Source organism: Papio anubis, chromosome 10, assembly GCF_008728515.1.
Source record: "Papio anubis isolate 15944 chromosome 10, Panubis1.0, whole genome shotgun sequence".
NCBI lineage: Eukaryota > Metazoa > Chordata > Mammalia > Primates > Cercopithecidae > Papio > Papio anubis.
The window spans coordinates 50,945,909-50,970,713 of NC_044985.1; the positions used below are offsets into that span (position 1 = coordinate 50,945,909).

The 24,805-nt window shown below is 36.0% G+C and overlaps 1 protein-coding gene across 9 annotated transcripts in view; it reads left to right on the forward strand.

The window, feature by feature from the left end:
• The window catches only part of XIRP2 (xin actin binding repeat containing 2), a 597,703-nt gene that overhangs the window by 565,179 nt on the left and 7,719 nt on the right, over nt 1-24,805 (forward strand). For 7 of the 9 annotated variants that reach the window (XM_021924350.2, XM_003907567.5, XM_021924351.2 and 4 more), the window contains 4 exons: nt 12,324-12,434; nt 13,148-13,220; nt 14,277-14,410; nt 15,072-24,456. In XM_021924350.2, coding sequence (XP_021780042.2) covers nt 12,324-12,434; nt 13,148-13,220; nt 14,277-14,410; nt 15,072-24,456 — 9,703 coding nt within the window. The remainder of the gene's footprint in view (nt 1-12,323; nt 12,435-13,147; nt 13,221-14,276; nt 14,411-15,071; nt 24,457-24,805) is intronic. The other 2 variants (XM_021924356.2, XM_021924357.2) reach the window with 1 other exon arrangement.

A 24,805-nucleotide genomic window follows, 5' to 3' on the forward strand; every position in this document is an offset into this window, starting at 1 on the left:
GATCACACCACTGCAATCCAGCCTGGGAGACAGATAATAAATGATAGAATGATATAAATTAACTGAAGGAAAATATATTAAAACATTAAAAGTAAACAAAACAATCAGAACAAAAATAAATTAAGGAATTTTTAAAATTTATTAGATTGATACACCAATAATTAATTAAGACTGAAACTTTACTTCATTATAATTTTTTTTTTTTTGCAATCTTTCATTAAAATTTATTTTCAAAGGATGATGCAACCTATACATCTAATGTGTCTTGGGTTTGTATCTTTGATATTTCTGTACCAATAATACTGTTTTGTGAAAGACAGAGCTTTACTTAATTATAAAGTGAAAAACCTTATTAAATTATGTAGTGAAACTGCCTATAGTTTTTTAGATCTTAACATAACTAAACCGCTGTGTGGACTTTTCCTAGGATTGAAGGTGTGCCCATAAAATATAATCAGACTGTCTTCTGTGTTCTACTAACATGAATCACATTACGTTATAGCCACACACTATAACTCTCAACCTCTGCTAGTCCCAAATGAAGCCGATGGTAATTGCTAACTGTCTGCTGAGTCATGACCATAAAGTTTCAGTCACAGTCCCTTTGCAAGTTGAAAGAAGCCATTTCAGCTTCCTTCTGCAGAAGCTTTTGGTATATGAGTTACACTGCTAATGCGTAGAGGGATTCACTCCTCCCTCCCCTGTGGGAGCATGGCAGCCATTCCAGTACAGCATCATAAAGGGAAACTCATTCCCAGTCCACACTGTGAAGACACAGGTAGAATGCCTGTCTGTGTCTTTTGCGGAACATCTTCTTGGGGAAATGCTGCAGTCTGTATAGTGTGTCCATTCAGCTGGGTTCTTTTACTTTGCTGAAAAAAGCTAAGTGCACTAATCTTCCTGGTGACTTGGCAGGTGGTTAGAAACATTAACATGTAGAGGGTGCCCTGGCCCTTTTTCTCAGGAAGTCAGGGCCTCAGTGGATAGCACAGATATCCATTAGTAAGACTGAGTTGCAAGCACCGATCCAATTGCTTTTAAAAAATCATCATTGGTTTCTTTTCTTTCTATGATTCATTTTACTCATTTTCCAAAATAGGATTTGTAGGAACAGCATTTACCCCAATTATTCAAGTACCAATACCACAACTTTTCTTCGTAATAGTATCATGTGCCTTCTGTTTCTATAATCCTATTTGTTCCTATAGAACCTATTTTCAATTTCATTTAGAAAAGAAATGTATACTTACAGATATATCCTTCACTCCTTTAAAGTAAAATAAATTGGGGTTGCTTTGGGGAAAAAGGAGTGCTGCTGTTCTCATTACAAGGCCCTGAGTTGTTGAGGAAATGGCACGTAGACCCTTTTCCCCAAAGACAAAAGGTCACAACAAGAGTTTCTTCCAAACTTAATTAGGTGATCTCAAGAAGTATTTGATGTTAATAACGATGTAAAATAGAGATCTTTTGACATAATGGAATTTTATATTTTCTTTGATCAGAGGGAGTGTACATCTAGGGAAAGTTGAAACAGAAGAGACATTTTTCTATTGCCCCTTCTATCTGAAGGCTCATATTAGCTTAACAATATAAAAGCAGATCTTTTTGTATAACTATATTAAATAGAATTCTCAAGTGTTTAGACAATATATTCTAATATGCTAATTAAATTTACTCTATTTTCAAATTGCTATAATGAAATGGCAAGCCACAAAATTTTAACTTCTTAGATTTTGCTAGTTTGTCAGTATCAAGGAAAGATATAACAACAAAAGAAATCATTAATGTTATAGACTCATTATGCTTGTAGAACTTAGTGAAATCTGCAAAATGCTTTTGCCACATAGTTACTTTTACGAAAATGGGTGCTTTTTGTTAGTACTTGACAGAAGATATTATTAGCTCTTTCTGCTTCTTCTGGGTCTGTATTTCTCAAAATAAACCCATCTTCGTGGGTCTTTGAAAATGATTGGTTTGAATCAAGCTTCTCTATTCTTTCTGATGTTCATTTAGTTATTAATTTGCATAATTACAAACAAATTATCATGCTAAAAAAACTGGAAGAACACAAGGCTTGGGAAAAGTAAGAGGCATTAAGAAGTTCTGTCCTTAGAGCCATGCTATTGTAGACATATGTTCGGGTAACTTCATTTTTGCCTAGCTTCATCATAGATCTTAACAACACAGAATAAGGAATGAGGTTACATCTTCTTCTAGGAGCTTTTTGTTGGATTTGTTCTTTATCCTTCGCTCCTGGGTATCTACTTAGGCATGGAAAGGAGGAAATTGTTCACCTCTTCAGGAATGAGTGGAGGCCACTTCGTTTCTCACTCTTTGAGAAGGACAGTACACATTATGTACCTACCACTAGATGGATACCAGATGGGGAGCCAAGAGCTCAGTCAAACTTGCTTACCTTTGGGTGAATATCAGTGCCCTCTAGAGATATTGGTACACCCTTCTGTGGCATTTGAAATTTATTCCTTTTCCTCAGAGTACAAATTACAATAATCTAATAGCAATTCAACATATAGCAGTGCTTAAAAACATTGAGAGAGATTGTTGGGACTTCAATGAAGTCAGTACTTTAGGCTGGGGTTCATTTTGTGAATCTTTTTACCATAAACACTTTGTATCAGCATTCTAACGCTGTAAATAAATACCGCCCCCCATCATAGTTTCTTTTTCTTTTTTCATTGTTGAGATCAAGAGAGAAGTTTTCATTTCTTCCCTGAACTCCTTTTCCTTCCTTTCCTCAAAACGTAGGCCTTTCATTTTTACATAAGGAATTATGATAATAAGAAATAGTACCATCAAGTCTATATGCTAAATACCTCACAAATGCATGTTGAATGCATCACTTATTGACTTTAGGTGTTAAAAATATTAATTCAAAATATCTTGTTGATGGGATTCTAGTACACCATATTCACGATGTATCTTTGATATTTTAAAAACTTACATAGCATTCTTCCCTAAACCACTTTTACTGGTTAAATTCATTTGAAATCAACATGTAGAATGCTAGCATGGAAGAGCCTTAAAGAAATTTGACGTTATTCAACTGTAAAGGGCCTTGTACTTTACTTTTCCTGAGACTTAACAACACTTGATCAATGGTAGCCCTTCTTGTCTCCTTCAGTGCTCCCCCAGCCTTTGTCCCAGCAGTTTACTAGCAGTTTACTGAGACTGAAATTAGTTATGACTTATTTACATGATTTCTTACTTGAACCGATGATGAATTTTGGCCATAACCCAACAGTCCTACCACTCCAATCTCTTTTCACTCCCCTAGTTGCTCGTAGATACAATCATTAGTGCAATTACAAATTATTACCTTTTCAGTTTTCCTCATTTTCTTTATTTTAAAGAAAACACAAGTTATCATTTTTGTCATAATTAATAATTGCCCTGTGATACCATGTTTGTGCAGATAACCTTGCAATGCTTGGATCCAAGCCAGATCTGTTTTATTAATTTTCTTCCTTCTTGTTTGGATTTTATATAAGGATTTAAAATGTCATCTCTCCCAGTGAAAAGGACTGATGGCCATAAAGACTCAAAGGGACAGTGAAAGAGAGAGGGAGGTCTGTATAATTCAGTATAACAGCAACTCTTTATGATACCCTTAACAGGAAAACTACACTGTCTCAAAGTCTTCCTACATGTCCTTGTAACGTCTCATGAAACATACGTTACCAAAAAATAAGCCCAAATCAGTTTTTTTAGTAAGATTTGGATAGTGCTTTCTACTATGTTATCTATTGTCAGAAATGCGTGGCACCCCTTTTCTTGTGCTTTTAACTGGTTTCTATTTGGTTAAGAAGATCTCAGTGTTCATAAAGAATATTTCTTAGGAAGACTAATGGACAGTTTTCTTTTTTTTACATCAAAACTATTTTCTATTCTACCACCCAATGAGGTAGAACCAGCCACCACTAAGAGAAATTGCAAATACCATACACTCACTCTCCTAGCTTTGCTAATGTCTAGGACCCAGGTGTGCGAACAAGGCTGTACTGATCACCTCCATCTTAGGTTTTGCATAAGAGTTAGTGACATGAGAAGCAGGGACCATAGATAATCAATTTTGGTGATGGCTGTTGGCAGGAGATTACTGCAATTTCAATAAGTTTGTAAGTATTTCAGAAACAACATCCAGTACACGCTCTTGGTGGCATTGTCACTGAATGAGTCTGAGGCCGGTGGCAGCAACCAGGGTATGTTTACCAGATGTCTCTGCAACTATATTCTGTACTGTTACTGGGTACAAACCCTGCAAGTCTTATTTTCCAGTTTCCTGGAGATTTCTTGAGATACACTCTCCACCCCTACCACCCAATGCCTCTTCAATAAATTCCCTTTTCTGTTTAAATCAGTCAGACTCCAATGCTTGAATTTGGGAGCTGTGACTGATATAAAGATACATTATCTACAAATCTTAATGCTTTTTACTGTCAAAATGGGAATCATACAACACTACCTTTTAGGCAAAGAAGAATCCTGGAAAGAATTGTGTAATAATAGATTAAATCATAATGAATTGACTGTTCACTAGGTATGAGTTCATGAAAGATGAAGTGTAAATAAATTGGATAGGGGATCACAAACCCACTCTCTGGCTATATCTCTACAGAATATTTCCATGTGTCAGGAGCCAGAATGGTTTGGAAGTGTCACCATACATACAGGCTCCTTTTTCCTTCTCCCTTTGAGTAACCCCCCTAAATCTACTCCTTCTCTGGTGGAGACAAAAAATGTACCTATTGGAAGATTTGTTTCTTGTTTAGTTTCGGACTTAATTCTACAGTGAAATTCTCCGGTAAAATTCATTAATGTAGCTGAACTCCAGTTTTACTCAGTCTTTTGGAGGGCCTTGCTTACTACTAAATCCTGAATTGCTAGGAAAATGTCTGAAACAAGTGTGCAATAAATATTTGTTAAGTAAAGATACCAAACACTTTGGTATTTGTAGCACTTGTGAGCCAGGTTTTTAAAAATATATTAACTTATTTCTTCTTCACAACAACCTTCTGAGATAGGCAGTATTATTATTTGGTTATTTGAACAAGAAATGGATGCATGGGAGGCCTAAGTAACTTTTCCAAGAAAAGTGAGCAAATGTGATACTAACCCAGGAAGGCTGACTCTAGAGGCTGGGCCTTATATTTATGTACTTTTCTAAGCAGCTGATAATCATTAGGCACCTACCATATGTTAGGCACAAAAGATTCAGTTATATGTATGACATTGTTTTGCACTCAAGGAACTGACTCTGTTAGAGAGACAGATCGAGAACAAATAATTACAAGTGCAATGTGTCCAATTCTATGACAGAAAATATAAATGAGGCTCATTGGAACCCCAGAAAGTTGTGATAAACTTTAGTTCAGGTGAAAGAGGGTCAAGAAAGACATCTGAGAAGGGAGAATGCTTCAGCTGAGACTTGAAATAATTTTTCATGCATATAGAATGCATTCTAGGCAAAGGGACAATTTGTGTAAAAGGTAAAACAGCATGATATATTTGTGAGTGTAGTGAGGAATAACTGAGGCATAAAGCTGGAGATTTTGGCAAAGGCCAGATAATAAACAAAATTTTATGTCATCTTAAAGAACTTTTACTTTCTTCTAAGGCAATCAAGAGTCATTGAAGCAATTTAAACAGGAGAGTAAGATGACTAGATATGTCTTTAACAAAGATTATTCTGGCTGTATAAGATTGATACAAACAGGTTAAGGTGAGATGGAAGAAGATAAATTAGGAGACTACTGAAATAGTCCAGATTAAATATGTGAGGACTTAAATGGGTCAGAAATTCTAGGGTAAAGAGGGCACAGACTCAAGGGTCATTTAAATTGCAATAGACAGCATTGGTAGGGCATAGAAATCAGTTGGATATTGGTGAGGAAGGGATGGTAATCAAGAGGTAGAGTTCTGTTTCTCAATTTTGGTTGGTATTAGTTAGCATAGGACACATGTTACCTCTATTTTTTTTTCTTTAGAATATTTTATTCTTTTTGTAAACTTCTTATCTGTATTTTCACTTCCCTGTAAGACTCTTAAGTTTCAACCTCTTGTTGGACATTTATGTTTATTTATATCCTAGTGTCTCTGGTTTTAAGATTCTTTGTGTCTATGTTGGAATGAAATATTATATACATATATATCTTTAATATACATCTTCATAAAACTTCTGAAATGCATTCTTTATTGTGAATTGAATGTCTTTATGTAAGCTGCATTTTTAGTTTGTCAAATGAATATTGTTATTTATATGACTAATATGTTTGACGACTCAGTTGAGAGTGCATCTTTTATATGTTCTTTTTATGAATCTTCAGCGTTTTGGGCCTCTGGAATACAGCCCTATAAATAATACTTTTAGAGCAGGAGAAGACAGTCAGAGTTCTAGCTGCTAAAACTAGCATTGCTTATTCAGAATCCTCCCTTTCATGACAGCAAAATTTTGTACTTTTAAACCAATTATTTTCTTTATTAAAAATGATTCTTTGCTCTTTCTAGCTAAATATTACCAAAGCATAATTGTTTTTAGTCAAAGAAGAGTTAAAATTAATGGAATAACACTTCTCTCAGAAATTTATGCAATAAATCTGCATAATTCATGCTTTGGTATATATTTAGCATTCTTGTTTCAAGGGAATTTCAAGCTAACTGAGCCTTTTTGTATCATTAAATATATATATATATTTACATATATTGCATAGATAAGAGATACGAGCACAGAAATGTATTAAACAATACTGATAATGCCTAGCCCAATGCCATTGAGATAGCCAATGTTCAATAACTGTTGTTTGAATAAAGAAATGCATGAGTGAAGCTCTACAAGGTCACTCGTGTTTAAAAATTTAGCGCTTTCAAAGAAAAAAATCACTACATTAAAATGTTTTGAATGTTTAGAGCTAATAATCCAACTAGCATACTCCTAAAACTTTAGCAGAGCTACTGTTGAATTAAGTAAAACTGGAGCCTTCTTTGCTGAGTATATTGAGTCACATAAAGAATTAGGACTTGGAATTGCGTTAACTCTTCTTTTCCCTTAATGTTATTTTCTTATTTTTATAAATTAAAAAATGAGGATAAATCATTGTCTTTCAGTGTCATCATAAATATCTCAGCATAGTTATTCAATGTCATAGTAATTCTGCCCAATGCATCCCACTGCAGTTTCTACATGATCTTTGACAACATGTCAGATCCATTAACTCAGTGAATAACAATTCACAAAAAAACATACAAACTAGTTTGTTTAGCATTATGAATATCTTTTTACTTTCCTATGTTGAAAGAATCCTTACCTCTTTGTGTGTGTTTGCTCTCTTTGTATACATATTTTTTATTTTAGATTCAGGAGGGTACATGTACATGTTTTGTTACATGAATATATTGCATAATGGTGGGATCTGGGCTTCTAGTGTATTTATTGCTGTCTTGGTACAGACTTCTCCTCTCTCTGATGGTGTCAGCTACGCTTTACAGTATCACAGCATTGCACATATTTTTCCATAGATGTTCTGATCACATCTATGAACATCTGTGAAGAGACTCCTCTTTCTGAGTGCACTTTGTAAAGTGACTGACATATTATTGCTAGTGTCAAAGGGATGAACAACCAAACGACAACAAAACGAAATCATAGGGTTATGTGTAAGAATTTGGAATCTCAATTTTCAAAGCAGATTAAAAATTATAAAATTTTCACACTACTAAAAAAAGTGACTACTGTATTTGCCCATGTGTTTACTCCTTGATGTTTTACTGGATACCTACTGTGTGCCTGGAAGCTAATCATTGGGATTTGAGGATGTATGTGACAGACACAGTTCAGTTAAAGGAGAGGATCATATTAGCAAATGATGACTGTGAAATGTGATAGGTAGATAATACAGATGTATGCTAATATCACAGGAATAGAAAAAGCAAGAATAGTGCATCCTGTGTAGAAGTCAGGAAAGGTTTCAAAAAGAAAGTAATTTTTGAGCTTAGTCTTTAAGAGGGTATAATGAATGTGGAAAAGCCTTTATATAAAGCTCACACCTTAGAGATGTCAAGTTGTATATTGTAATTTTTAAGGGAAAATTAATAAAAATAAAAAGAGAAACCTCAGAGAAAAAGGAAAAAATTCAATGTTTGAATTTTAATATATCTAAATCCCGACAAATACAATGGTAACCCACAAATTGTTATGCTCATCACTTAAAAGAAAAATAAACTGATTATTCTTTCAAAGCTTGAATCCACTGACATTTTTGCTCAGATGAACAGCCGTTTTTGGTATTGTTTATGTCTGTTTGACAAAGACATAAATAACATGAATGTATCATAACTTTTTCTAGTTTTATTAAAAATGAGATTAGTGAAAATGCTATATTACTGGCATTGAATATGAACTTCTGTTTTTTCCACACTAGTGAAGCAGTTACCATCTACTATTCTGCCAATCTTTCCCCATGTGTTTTTCTATTAGATATACTTCCAAGAGTCACAATAATAGTGAGTCGCCATAAAAAAAAAAAAAAAAATTTAAAACGCCTGTCCTTTTTCCTTACTCATTGCACTAGAATGACTTTGCAATTTTATTGGGAAATTTACAATGTCTTTCCCTATAGTGATATAAAAATGAAAAGTTGAATAGGCAGGATACGAACTCTTTCCTGTGCAAGATAAATCTCCTTGGAAGATGTGCATATCAACAATAGATTTTTGTGACATAGTTGGTTAATATATAAGCTCACATCAGACTGATGTGAGCTATGCAAACACCATAATATTGTCTTGCTGTTGTACTGCATTTTCTTTTTTAGATTTCAAAGTTAGAGCACATAGATTATCTCTTTTCCTTTCCTTTAATGCCTCATGAGATGAAAGACCTGAGTTTAAGTATGATTTCATGATTTTCCCAAGAATACAACATACCTAGTAAAGGAGAGGGTTAGGACTAATCTCCCATTCCTGACTACTGGTTAACTGACCTGTGAACAAAATAGCATTTGTCTCTTGCAGACTGGTCTATATTTAAATTTAATTTTCAGCAACAAATTTTATGAATTATTGGTGTAAATTTATGCATGGTGATCTGACCAGAGTTGTTTATAACATTTTATTTAATTTGATTTCTGCCTGAGCATTATGATGATCCAACTTTTTACCTAACCCTATACTCTATAGATACCAACAATTAGAAAGAAAGTCGGTTTTAAATCCAAACTAAACTAGTTGCAAAATTTGAAACAGTAAATGGTAGAAACAAAAGCTTGGGATATTTTAAGGAGTATTTTATGTAAGTTACAGCAACCAGGGGGCAGTAAAATTGATGCATTGATGCTAACATACCAAACTAGTGTGGCAATTACAGTTCTATTTGGAAATAGCACATAAATGCTGAAGTAGAAACTTACAACTTTAAACAAAATTTATTACATTTGTACTGTTTATTTTGTGTCATTTCCTACAAGAAAATATATTTATAGATGATAGGCATAGATTGTTTTTACTCAAGTAGATACACATTAACTATAAAGTGTTTGTCCCAGAAAATAACTTTCAAAATATGTGTCAAAATTACATGTATTTATAGTTTTTCTATTCCAAATATTTTGCATTTTTCTTAATACAGAGATTTATGTCACTAACTCTACTCTTTCAGATTGGTGACAGGTATCTGAAACTCAAATTTCCATGGGTACCAGACAAGTTTTGTTGCTTTTTTTTTTTTAAATGTCAACTTGCTCTTAAATATTAGCAAATAATAGTGATGGTGGCCAACTAAAAGGTATATGCCCAACTAAAAGCCAGACTCTGCCATGTTGGAATATGAACACAGTGTTACCATGTCTTCAGAGTTTTTAAAAGCAGAAAGAATTTTTTATTTTTGTAGATGTTACCTAATTCAAAACTTTAAAATCACTGTGTGGTCCAAAAAAAGCATGTCTCTAGGCCACAGCGGGCATGTAGGCCTCTAGGCAGAGACATGATTCTATAGAAATGATCACGGTGCCCCTCAGAGGGACCTTGGTTCTGATCAGGTGCGCATTCTCCTTTGCTACTTCACTGTCTGTTTAATTAGTACTCCTATTTCTCAGCGTGTGCATGAGAAAGCCATAGAATATTCCCATTATATGCCTAATAGATGGAAAGACTTGTCACAGATGTAAAGAGCTGTCATTAGTGCCCATGCATTTTTTTTTATATCTGCAGTGGTCAATGATTGTTATTGCTCTCTCCAGCACAATGCTATTGGTAGCCTCAAATAAAACTTGATTATGCAAGGCATCTTATTATATGGAATTCTGATTCTTTGAACTTGAAGGAATGAATATGGATTATTCATTTTCTATGCTCCTTCTCAAGAAACTAAAGCATTTTGTTCATTGTTCTATCCTCAATTTTGAGAAAATTCCTCGCAAGTAGGTGTTTGAATAGAATTACTGTATTACTGAAAGTTTGCTATCTTATTCATGTGTACTCTCCTCACTTATTCATTATGTGAACTTTTCCTTAGCACAAACTGTGTGTTAAACATGTTACCAAATATCATTTGAAATATGTGGATTATTAACTAGGCCTAGGAAGCATTCTGCTTGGAAAAGAAATTACAAGCCGGGCGCGGTGGCTCAAGCCTGTAATCCCAACACTTTGGGAGGCCAAGACGGGCGGATCACGAGGTCGGGAGATTGAGACCATCCTGGCTAACACGGTGAAACCCCGTCTCTACTAAAAAAATACAAAAAAAAAAAAAAAAAAAAAAAGAAAAGAAATTACAGTGGTCTTCAATTTAATGAGGTACAATCTACATTTAAAAGTGTAAGTCCATATTTTGTCTTTGGTTTTATGTAGGACTTCTAGGAAGCCCTCAACTTTTTTTTTCTTAATTCTCCTTCCTAGAAAAGCATAATAAGATCAGATTGTACTATAACATCTCTAACTACATGACTAACTGCTCCTTGGTTGATGAGACTTTAAACCCTGTATAACAAATACCCTTGAGGGGAAAATTCTCATTCATCTACTGGCATTAATTTTATACTTATTATTAGTTTAAGAGATTGGGATTTGATAGTATAAAGTTTTTTAACTTACTGCAAAAAACATTTTAGTAATACTATTTTAATTAATAATGATAATATACCCTTGCTCACTTGACTATTCTGTACTAAGACAAATTTTTAAAAGTCAAATCTCAAAAATAGTATTTATTATTCATTTGGATATCAAGATAAAAGTGAAGTCCCACCTTCAGTCACATTCAAAAACATGTTATTGTAAAGAGTCATCTGTCTGTATCCTTATTTTTGGATGTTAAGATTTTTAGCAGTATGCTAACTGCTTCATCATATCAATCAATCAATCAATCATATACTTGTGTCAGAATCACATTCTGTGGTAAAAGCAGGAGTGGATCACCAAAATTAATAGGAGCTCCAAGTTTGCAATTCATTCAGGGTCAACCATTCTAACTTAACCAAAATCAAGAGTAGTTCCACATGTGAAGATAGGGAGACATAAACTAGCATAATAATCTATATTGGATACATTTAATGGTTATATTCTTCAACTGAACTCTGGATATGTCATCATACTGGATGGCCAATTTGAAGACTAGTATGTCTTTTTGTAACATAAAAATGTGACTTGTAAACAACAACAAAAATACATATATATATTTTTCAGGCTCATCTTTCTCATACTGGGTAATGCATCATTAACATTTTTGCATGCTAAGGGTAGCAGGCAGAATAATGGTCTCCAGATATAACTATGTCCCAATCCCCAGAATTTGTGAATACATTAAATTACATGGCAAAGGAGAATTAAGATGCAGATGGAATGAAGGCTGCTAATTAGTTGATTTTATGACGATGAGATAATATTAACTTATCTGGGTTGGTCCAATGTAATCATAAGGGTCCTTAAAAGTGGAAGACAGTATCAGATAGATGGCAGTATGAGAAGTTCTCAGTCTGATAGAGGCAAGGGCCATTAGCCCAGGAAAGTGGGCAGCTTCTAGAAGCTGCAAAAGGCAAGGGAATGGATTGTCCCCTCCAGCTTGCAGAAGAGAATGCATACTTTCTGATACCGACCAACACCCAGGAAGACTCATTCAGGGCTTCTGACCTATAGAAGTATAAGATCCTAAGATTATGCCGTTTTAAGCCACTAAACTTGTGGTAATTTGTTATAGCAGCCAAGAAAACTAATATACTAAAGAATCTCAATTTTTTTCCAGAAATTGTCACTGAAATTGCACAAATAAAGTTAAAATTTTTACTTTTCTTAAGGCATTGTCTGTTTGCTTTCAGGAGGCAATTCATAGCAGCCAGGTTGGCACTTCAAAAAGCAGCCAGGAATTGGCAAGAAATGAACAAGAAGGGTCCAAAGTACAGAAAATTGATGTTCATGGAACAGAAATGGTAACTATTTAGAAAGGCAGTACTTTCAAACACTTTCCAGTACTGTATGGAAATTATGACTTTGTTGTAAGCGTTTGTATTTATTGTTACTTATGTATCTAGCATCAATACCTATCAGTGTTTCTTTCTCCACTTTCAAGTTGGAATTCTTTTAAAGGTAAAATAGGGCTGGGTGCGGTGGCTCACACCTGCAATCCCAACACTTTGGGAGGCCGAGACAGGCAGATCATGAGGTCAGGTGTTCGAGAGCAGTCTGGCCAACGTAGTGAAACCCCGTCTCTACTAAAAATACAAAAAAACTTAGCCAGATGTGCTGGTATGTGCCTGTAATCCCAGCTACTCAGGAGGCTGAGGCATGAGAATCACGTGAACCCAGGAGGCGAAGGTTGCAGTGAGCCGAGTTCACGCCATTGCACTCCAGCCCAGGTGACAGTGCGAGACTCCATCTCAGAAAATAAATAAATAAGTAAATGTAAAATAGGCACCCTATAAAAGTATGATTGCACTTTAGACGTCAATTCAAATATATTTTATTATAAGTGACTCTATGTATTAAAATAAATGATAGGGGTTTAATTAGCATCTTTCAATGTACACTAAAGTATTGGGTGAAAATCACTGTAAAATGAAGAGTATTATTTGTAAATGATAATACTTCTTGAGATAATTGACTTCTTAAAAACAATTTATTTTCAAATTATCTTTAAATACAGGTCTCTTATCTTGAAAAGCACACCAAGGAAATAAACCAAGCATCTCAGTTTCATCAATATGTTCAGGAAACAGGTAAGAGTCTGGCATTATTGGCTCCAATACTCCTTTCTCCTATTGATGTGTTTGAGTTTGAATGGCTAACTTCCAAAGCACAATCCTCCCCTCTGAGTAACTTTAGTAACTATGACTCATGGTTCCAGGGAATGCCGAATAGGATTTCTACAAATAATTAGATTTTGCCTGTGGGCATAGGTGCAATAAGTTTCTAAATTAGTTTATTGGCCATCAATCCTATGATATATCCATTCTAAACCTTAAAGCTAACCACCTCTGAATTCCTTTTTGCCTCAGGGAGCTACAGTAAAACTTGATGTTTATCAAGCTCCCTGAGAATAGAGTTGTTATCTAGACTGAATTAATTTTAATAACAGATTTAAGCACTATTAAGTCCAGCTCTCCAATCTGTAGATATGAGATTAGACTACAGCCAAATTTGTGCAAGTTTGCACAAGACTGGACATAGTTTGTCTTGTCTATAAAAATGGAATGAGCTTTGCTACCCTGAAGAGCTAAAAAAAAAAAAAAAAAAAAAAAAAAAAAAATTTAAGCCAGCTGTGACCAAAACTTTACTTGATTACATGACTATATCTTTATTTTGGTTTTATTGCTTAAGAAAGTAGGTCTTCTGCAATTCTTTTTCTTGTTTTATACATTTTATTATTTTTTCCTGAGCATAAAAGTAGAACATGCTTGTAGAAAATTTGGAAAATTCAGAGATAACCAACATTTTTCTTCCTGTATTGTCTTACTATAGTTCTTCCTATATTCCTAAATTACATAATGAAATAATGCCATATGTATGCTTGTACCTTGAATCTTTTTACTTAATGTACATTGTGAGAAGTTTCCCATAGCGTTATAATTTTGTCTTTTTTAATTTTTGTAGAGACAGGGTCTGGCTATGATGCCCAGGCTGGTCTCACACTCTTGGGCTCAAGTAATCTTTGCACCTCAGCCTCCCGAAGTATTGGGATTACAGACATGAGCCACCATGCCCAGCCGTAATTTCTTCTTAAACATAATTTTTAGTAATTACATAGTATCCCTGGTGTGTTTTTCTGTTTATAGTCATTGATACACCTGAGGATGAAGAAATTCCAAAGGTTTCAACTAAGTTGTTAAAAGAGCAGTTTGAAAAGTCTGCCCAGGAAAAGATCCTTTACTCTGACAAAGAGATGACAACCCCAGCAAAGCAGGTTAAGGTAAAGTCATTTCTTTACACAGAAACATATTAAGTGTAAGACCAAGCTTAAATGTATAACATTTTCAAATTACTGAAATTTGAAGTGGCATTTCAACAAAAAAAAATTCTGAAGTGGCATTTATTCAGTTCTATAAGGAGAATATTGACCTGCATGCAAAAGGAGGTAGAGTAAAAACTTTTCTCACTAGAGGAAAATAAGGGAAGAAAAAATTATGTATGTTCTAAAGTCTAATAATTAACATTAAAGTAGTTAAATCAATTTTAAATGCCAGATGCTCACTCTGTTCTGTTTTAAATTCCAAGGAAAACAAAACAACCCTCAAAAGTACTTTAAGACTCTTACTGTTTCCCTGTAGATTACTCTGCATACCACATTAAGTAAAGGGGAAAAAAATCACAATTATGAGTAAATTTTAAAATATTGAGTCCTTGATGCATTAAATGGCAATATAACTTTACAAGAAAAAATAGATTATAGGAAAGACAGTGACAAATATTGACTATTATTCCTAAGTAGGTCTCTAAATGAGTACATCACATATTGTTCACAATGGAGATATCACAGGAGGGTCCAGGTTACAGACCAATGAAGGGCAGTGCCTAGGAAGCCTCTGCCACTACACTCACCTTCATAAGATTTGATTTTCTCTCCCCTAAAGATTGAAAGTGAATGTGAAGAGACTTTAAAGCCATCATCAGTTGTGAGTACCTCTTCCACTTCTTGCATTTCAACCAGCCAGAGGAAGGAAACATCAGCCACAAGATATAGTGATCACAGTGTCACTTCCTCAACTCTGGCACAAATTAATGCTACTTCTTCAGGAATGACAGAAGAATTTCCTCCTCCCCCACCTGATGTACTTCAAACTTCAGTAGATGTGACAGCATTTTCCCAGTCCCCTGAACTACCCAGTCCTCCTAGAAGACTACCAGTCCCCAAAGATGTATATTCCAAGCAAAGAAATTTGTATGAATTAAACCGTTTATATAAACACATCCATCCTGAGTTAAGAAAAAACTTAGAAAAAGATTATATCAGTGAGGTTTCTGAGATTGTTTCTAGTCAAATGAACTCAGGGAGTTCAGTCTCAGCAGATGTGCAACAAGCCCGTTATGTTTTTGAAAACACAAATGACAGTTCTCAAAAAGATCTGAACTCAGAAAGAGAATACTTGGAATGGGATGAAATTCTGAAGGGAGAGGTGCAGTCCATTAGATGGATCTTTGAGAATCAACCATTGGATTCCATTAACAATGGCTCTCCCGATGAAGGTGACATTTCCAGGGGTGTTGCTGATCAAGAAATCATTGCTGGTGGCGATGTGAAATATACTACATGGATGTTTGAAACCCAACCCATTGACACACTTGGGGCTCCTTCTTCTGACACTGTAGAAAATGCAGAGAAAATTCCTGAGCTAGCCAGAGGAGATGTCTGCACAGCTCGGTGGATGTTTGAAACAAGGCCATTGGACTCAATGAATAAAATGCATCAAAGTCAAGAAGAATCAGCGGTAACTATCAGTAAGGACATAACTGGGGGGGATGTCAAGACTGTGAGATATATGTTTGAAACTCAACATCTAGATCAACTTGGACAGCTTCATTCAGTGGATGAGGTTCACTTACTGCAGCTTAGGTCTGAGCTCAAAGAAATTAAGGGAAATGTTAAGAGAAGTATAAAATGTTTTGAAACTCAACCATTATATGTTATTAGAGATGGTTCGGGTCAAATGCTGGAAATTAAAACTGTTCACAGGGAAGATGTTGAAAAGGGAGATGTAAGAACAGCACGGTGGATGTTTGAAACACAGCCATTGGACACAATTAACAAAGATATTACAGAAATTAAAATTGTCCGAGGAATATCCATGGAAGAAAATGTCAAAGGTGGGGTGAGTAAGGCAAAGTGGTTATTTGAAACCCAACCTTTGGAGAAAATCAAAGAGTCAGAAGAGGTCATCATTGAAAAGGAAACAATAATAGGTACAGATGTCTCCAGAAAGTGTTGGATGTTTGAAACACAGCCATTAGACATTCTAAAAGAAGTTCCTGATGCAGATCCTCTACAACATGAGGAGATAATAGGGGGTGATGTACAAACTACTAAGCATCTATTTGAAACACTTCCAATTGAGGCATTAAAAGATAGTCCTGATATAGGAAAGCTTCAAAAAATCACTGCCTCTGAAGAAGAAAAAGGGGATGTTAGGCATCAAAAATGGATATTTGAAACCCAACCTCTGGAAGACATTAGAAAAGATAAAAAAGAGTACACACGAACAGTGAAACTTGAAGAAGTTGACAGAGGAGATGTGAAGAACTACACACATATCTTTGAATCAAACAATTTAATTAAATTTGATGCATCACATAAAATAGAGGTGGAAGGAGTCACAAGAGGTGCTGTAGAGTTAAATAAATCTCTCTTCGAGACAACACCACTGTATGCCATTCAAGATCCCCTTGGAAAATATCATCAAGTAAAGACAGTCCAGCAAGAAGAAATCGTAAGAGGTGATGTAAGAAGCTGTAGGTGGCTTTTTGAAACAAGGCCCATTGACCAGTTTGATGAAAGCATTCATAAATTTCAAATAATTAGAGGAATATCTGCTCAAGAAATACAGACTGGAAATGTGAAATCTGCCAAATGGTTGTTTGAAACCCAACCTCTTGATTCAATTAAATATTTTAGTGATGTGGAAGAAACAGAAAGTAAAACTGAACAAGCTAGAGATATTATTAAAGGGGATGTCAAAACCTGTAAATGGCTTTTTGAGACCCAGCCAATGGAGTCTCTTTATGAGAAAGTTTCGTTAATGACCAGCAGTGAAGAAATTCATAAGGGAGATGTCAAAACCTGTACTTGGCTCTTTGAAACTCAGCCACTTGATGCCATAAGAGATGACTCTGAAACAAAAGTCAAATTGCAAACTGTAAAACAGGAGGAGATCCAAGGTGGGGATGTACGTACAACATGTTTTCTTTTTGAGACAGAAAATTTGGACAGCATACAAGGAGAAGAAGTGAAGGAAATCAAGCCTGTTGAAATGGATATACAAGCTGGAGATGTTTCTAGCATGAGGTATAAATTTGAAAATCAGTCCTTAGATTCCATAAGTTCCAGTTCAGAGGAAGTTTTGAAAAAGATCAAAACCTTAAAAACTGAAGATATTCAGAAAGGCAATGTTTTAAATTGTAGGTGGCTTTTTGAAAACCAACCAATTGATAAGATAAAAGAAAGCCAAGAAGGTGATGAATGTGTTAAGACGGTGACAGACATACAAGGTGGTGATGTAAGAAAGGGGTGCTTTATTTTTGAAACTTTTTCTTTAGATGAGATTAAAGAAGAATCTGACTATATCAGCACCAAGAAAACAATTACTGAAGAAGTAATGCAGGGTGATGTAAAAAGCTACAGAATGCTCTTTGAAACCCAGCCACTCTATGCAATTCAAGACCGAGAAGGGTCCTATCACGAAGTAACCACAGTTAAAAAAGAAGAAGTAATTCATGGAGATGTACGAGGAACAAGGTGGCTTTTTGAAACAAAGCCATTAGACTCTATTAATAAATCAGAAACTGTGTATGTTATTAAAGCTGTCACACAAGAAGACATTCAGAAGGGAGATGTTAGTTCTGTCAGATACAGGTTTGAAACTCAGCCACTGGATCAGATTTCTGAAGAATCACATAATATTGTGCCCACTGTTGACCATATACAAGGTGGCAATGTAAAGACAAGTAAACAATTCTTTGAGTCTGAAAATTTTGATAAGAATAACTATATACGAACAGTAAGTGTCAATGAAATACAAAAGGGCAATGTCAAAACATCTACTTGGCTGTTTGAAACCCACACTATAGATGAACTGAGAGGAGAAGGGTTAGAATATGAAAATATCAAGACAGTCACCCAGGAAGATGTGCAGAAAGGTGATGTTAAGCAGGCTGTGTGGCTTTTTGAAAATCAAACTTTTGATTCTATTATGGAAGCACATAAAGGTGTCACAAAAATGACCAAGGAAGAAATCCCTCCTTCTGATGTCAAAACAACTACGTGGCTCTTTGAAACAACACCACTTCATGAATTTAATGAAAATAGAATAGAAAAGATAGAAATTATTGGCAAGAGCATTAAAGAAACTTTAGAAGATCTCTACTCTCAAAAAGTTATCCAGGCTCCTGGAATCATCATTGAAGCTGATGAAGTTGGGGATGTTCGAATGGCAAAATACAAGCTAATGAACCAAGCATCTCCTGAGATACAGAAAGAAGAAATTATCAGGGCTGATCTCAGAAATATAATGGTGAACCTACTTTCCAAAAGGGACTATACTAAAAGAGAGATTTTGGTTAGTGAAGAAGAGAAGGGAAATGTTAATTTGACTAAAACTCAATTATTAAACAAATCAACTGAATTTCATGCTGAAAAAGAAGAGATAGTGAAAGGTGATGTACAACAAACAATAAAAAACCTGTTCTCTGAGGAAAGATCTGTAAAGAAAGGTATCTTAATTCAGGAAGATGAAAGAGGAGATATTAACATGACTATCTATTGTCTTCTTCATGAAAATGATGGTGACACAATTGAGCGTGAAGAAGTAATAGGGGGTGATGTCAGACGTACCATTCATAATTTATTATCTTCCACATCAAACAATAAAATATCTGAAAGGGCTAAAATTGATGCCTCTGAGAGGGGAAATGTTCAGTTTTTCACAACCTGCATAGAAGCTGGAGCTTTGGATTATCTCAAACAACTCCATACAGAGTCAAATGAAACACTGACAGCTAAGAAACAAGAAGGAGAGAAAGAAATCATTGGTGGTGATGTTGAAGGCACAAAACTGTTACTGAAGAAAAGGCAGTCTCTGGTTGAACGTACTGTTAGTGAAACTGACATCATCCCTGGAGATGTGCATAATACAGTTAAGGTTTTTATGACTGAGCCTCAGAGTACACTTGGTAAGATACCCAAAGAAGAGATTATAAAAGGTGATTTGGCATCAACCCTAAATTCCCTCAGCCAGGCTGTAAATCAGAAAACAGTGACAAAAACAGAAGAAATTATAAAAGGTGACATGCTAGCCACACTCAAGTCACTTAAAGAATCAACCCGTCGATGGAAAGAATCTAAACAGCCTGATGCCATCCCTGGTGATATTGAGAAAGCTATTGAATGCCTTGAAAAAGCTACAAATACAAGGACAGAAATTCTGAAAAAGGAGCTTCTGAAAGATGACCTGGAAACATCATTAAGGTCTTTGAAAGAAGCACAAAGAAGTTTCAAAGAGGTAGATAAAGAAGGTGTAATCAAAAAAGATGCTCACGTTGTGATGGCAGGATCCTCAGGAGAGCAGAAAACAGACATTCATCAGGTTGCTGTCCAGAGGAACAAAACTAGTCTTCTTCAGCCAAAGCCAGGACCCTTTGAGCCAGCAGCCGAGTGGCAAGGGGGAGCAGATACTCTCAGTCAAACTATGGGAAAATCTTGTCATGGCAATTTAGTAGAAGAAAGAACTGAGGTTAATCTTCCAAAAGCCCCCAAAGGCAGTGTAAAGATTGTCATAGATCGTGAACAAAACAATGATGCTCTGGAGAAAAGCCTTAGAAGACTATCTAATTCACACCATAAATCTATTAAAAATGTTTTGGAATCAGGAGACAAAATGGGTGTCTGGACTGATATCACAGGAGAACAGCATCTTAGAGATGAATATATGAGCAGACAATTAACTTCAACTGTATCAGTTAAGAATAATCTAAAAACTAAAGAATCAGACAGGGAAGTGAGAGAGCTGAAGAAGGATGATGACTTTAATTCCGTCCAATCTGCTGATAAAACCGTTGGAAAGCAACAGACATATGAACGGAGAAATGACCACCAGAAAACGGAGGCTTTCCATATAAAGAGTCCTAAAAAGACCGAAAATATTAAAATATTAACTGATACACAAAACTCCAAGCCCAGTCCCACCCAGCATCCAGTCAGCATGCCAGTTGGAGGAACTTACAACATTTCAGGGGACTTTCAGAAGCAAACTTTGTTAAAGCAAGAAACAAAATATTCTAATAAGAATATAAAACAAAAGAATATAAACCTTCAACCAATGTGGCAGCCTTTGCCTGTAGAGCAAGACACAACCAATGTAACAGAAGTGAAAGTCTCTGAAAAAAATCACAATACATTTAAGACAACCAACAAAAAGCAGGAGACTGATGTTCACTTGAAAAGCCAGGACTTTCTAATGAAGACAAATACTTCCACAGACTTAAAAACGGCAATGGAAAGGTCCTTGAATCCAATCAACTTTAACCCAGAGAATAATGTAAAAGAAAGTGAGTGCCCCCTTCCACCTCCATCTCCACCTCCTCCACCACCTTCTAATGCATCATCTGAAATTGAATTTCCTCTTCCTCCTCCACCTCCTTTAATGATGTTTCCTGAAAAAAATGGGTTTCTTCCCTCACTGTCCACAGAGAAGATAAAGGCTGAATTTGAAAGCTTTCCAGGCCTCCCTCTTCCTCCACCTCCAGTAGATGAGAAATCTGAAAGAGAAAGTCCATCGATGTTTCTGCCGCCTCCTCCTCCTCCAACTCCATCTCAAAACCCAGCACATCTCCTTTCCTCCTCTGCTCCAGAAAAGCACAGTGGAGCCTTCATGCAACAATATTCCCAAAAAGAAGCCTCAAACTCTCAGAATTCTCAGGCTAAAATCATAACAGGAAAATCAGGTGTGTTGCCACCTCCCACATTGCCCAAACCCAAACTTCCCAAGCATATAAAAGATAATAAGAACCATTTCTCCCCCAAAGTTGAATTGACAAACTCCCTGTCAGATATGGAATGTAAAATTACTACCTCAAAGGATCAAAAAAAAGTAATGATGATGAGCAGCAGTGAACACATAGAGACAAAGCAGAACATTATTAGTAAGAGTCTTGATGAAAGAAAACAATTATTTGTTGACTCTGCAAACTGTCTCTCACACACAGTTCCAGGAACTTCAGCACCCAAGAAAAAACAGATTGCACCTCTTATAAAATCTCATTCATTTCCAGAGAGTTCAGGACAACAAAGTCCAAAACCTTATATGAGAAAATTTAAGACACCTTTAATGATTGCTGAAGAAAAATATAGACAACAAAAAGAAGAACTTGAAAAACAGAAACAGGAGAGTTCTTACTACAACATTGTTAAAACTGAAAGCCAAAATCAACACATATCAGAGGTGGAAAAGGAAATGCCATTACGAAAAACCAATGAGGAGGTTTCTGTATCTGGAATCGATTCAGAGTGCACCGTGGTTCAACCCAACCCAGGCTCTCAAAGTAATGCTCGGGTACTAGGAGTGTGTTCTGATAACCAGCTCTCCACAACATCGCCAGTGACAGTCACTGCCAAGAGGCTCCACCATGTTTTAGCAGCCTCAGAAGACAAAGATAAGATGAAAAAGGAAGTTTTACAAAGCGCAAGGGACATTATGCAATCCAAATCAGCTTGTGAAATTAAACAAAGTCACCAAGAATGTAGTACCCAACAAACACAACAGAATAAGTATTTGGAGCAGTTGCACTTGCCCCAAAGCAAACCAATTTCCCCAAATTTCAAAGTTAAAACCATCAAGCTTCCAACTCTAGATCATACATTAAATGAAACAGACCACAGCTATGAAAGTCATAAACAGCAATCTGAGGTTGATGTTCAAACCTTTGCCAAACAACAATATCTGGAAACCAAGAAAACTGAAGCAAGCACTGAATGTAGTCATAAGCAATCTCTGGCTGAAAGACATTACCAGCTACCTAAGAAGGAGAAAAGAGTGACAATAAAATTGCCTACAGAATCCATACAGAAGAACCATGAAGATAAGCTCAAGATAGTTCCTGGGAAGCAAGAAGAATTTGCGGGATCTGACAGAGGGAAACTTCCAGGAAGTGAAGAAAAAAATAAGGGACCATCAATGATTAGTCGAAAAGAAGAGAGATTAATAACTGAAAGAAAACAAGAAGTTTTGAAGAATAAATCAGCACCAAAGGTCGTTAAGCAAAAGGTTATTGATGCACATCTTGATTCACAGACTCAAAATTTTCAGCAAACACAAATACAGACCTCTGAAAGTAAAGCTGAACATAAAAAATGGCCCCAGCCATATAATAGTCTGCAGGAAGAAAAATGTCTCCAAGTCAAGGGCATACAACAGAAACAAGTCTTCTCTAATACTAAAGATTCAAAGCAAGAGATTACACAGAACAAATCTTTCTTTTCCGCTGTGAAAGAATCCCAGCAGGATGATGGAAAATGTGCCGTAAATATAGTGGAATTCTTGAGAAAACGTGAAGAACTACAACAGATTTTGTCTAGAGTAAAACAGTTTGAAGCAGAGCCAAATAAAAGTGGCCTTAAAACATTTCAGACACTGTTAAATACTATCCCAGGATGGCTGATAAGTGAAGAAAAGAGAGAATATGCAGTTCACATTGCCATAGAGAATAATTTAGAAAAAGTAAAAGAAGAAATAACACATATTAAAACTCAAGCGGAAGATATGCTTGTGTCCTATGAAAATATAATTCAGACAGCCATGATGTCCTCCAAAACAGGAAAATCGGGCAATAAACCCACTAGTCTTGATGAAACATCATCCAAAGTATCTAATGTTCATGTCAGCAATAATAAAAATAGTGAACAGAAAGAAAATAAAATTGCCAAAGAGAAAACAGGACAGCACCAAGTAGCAGCTCATCGTGAAGCAGCTGTTCACAGTCACGTGAAAACCCATCAGGAAATTAAACTCGATGAGAGCAACATTCCCCCTCCCTCTTTAAAAACACGCCCACCGTCACCAACTTTTATCACAATAGAGTCTACTGTCCGACGAACGGAAACGCCTACTAAGGACGAGCTTTCTCAGTCCCCCAAAAAGGACAGTTATGTTGAACCCCCGCCAAGAAGACCCATGTCGCAAACATCTGAAATTCACAGAGCAAACACTTCCCCTTCTCCACCTAGGAGTCGCTCTGAACAACTCGTCAGACTCAAAGACACCACTGCAAAGTTATCCAAAGGGGCCATCCCATGTCCAGCGGTCACCCCGGTTCCAACTGTAGAGAAGAGGTCTGAAATCATCATGTCTCCTGCAACACTTCGTCGTCAAATTAAGATAGAAACTCGTGGTAGGGACTCTCCACCTACAATCACAATACCAGTAAATATACATCATACTGCTAGTGGTTCCTCCAGAGAATCTATGGAAGCTCAAGAGGAAATCAGGAAAGTGGAGAAAAGGGCTACTTACGTTCACAATGCTGGACTCAATTCCACTGATCCCATAGTGCCCGACACTGAAAGCTATGATGCAGTTGAAATCATCCGCAAGGTTGAAGTGCCTCCTCGCCTGTCAGAGCACACACAGAGATACGAAGCAGCCAACCGCACTGTTCAAATGGCTGAAAATTTCGTGAATGACCGTGAAAATGAAATAAACAGATGGTTCAGGGAATTTGAGCATGGCCCAGTTTCTGAAGCAAAGTCAAACAGAAGAGTTTATGCAAATGGAGAAACAAACCATAATATACAACAAGAAAGTCATACGTTTTGTCAGGAGGAATTTGGATTAACGTCTTTAGGAAACACGAGTTTTACAGATTTTTCTTGCAAACATCCTAGAGAGCTGCAAGAAAAGATTCCTGTTAAACAGCCCAGGATCTGCTCTGAAACAAGGTCCCTAAGTGAACATTTCTCAGGCATGGATGCATTTGAGAGTCAAATTGTTGAGTCAAAAATGAAAACCTCTTCATCACATAGCTCAGAAGCTGGCAAATCTGGCTGTGACTTCAAGCATGCCCCACCAACCTACGAGGATGTCATTGCTGGACATATTTTAGATATCTCTGATTCACCCAAAGAAGTCAGAAAAAATTTTCAAAAGACGTGGCAGGAGAGTGGAAGAGTTTTTAAAAGCCTGGGATATGCAACTTCAGATTCTTCTGCAACTGAGATGAGAACCGCCTTCCAAGAGGAATCTGCATTTATAAGTGGTAAATGAGCTTGCAACGTGTTAAAGAAGATTAACCATTTAAAGCCATGTGTTCCATAGCCAAAATGATATGCAGTTAAAGAGTGTGTGGAAACAACCAAACAATATAACCTGAAACTAACGGCTTCCCATGTATGCTTGTATACTCTTTACATGCTTGCTTTTACAACTTTATTTTCAGAAAAGCATATATTATGATTTACTTGCACTGTGTGAGAATAACAAATACTATTATAGAGATTACTGAGACATATTTGTCAAGGTAAATAAGGCTTTGGATAAAGCAACAGGTATAGCAATAATTTTATTTCATGCAATTATACTAGACAAAAGTAATATCCCTTGACCTA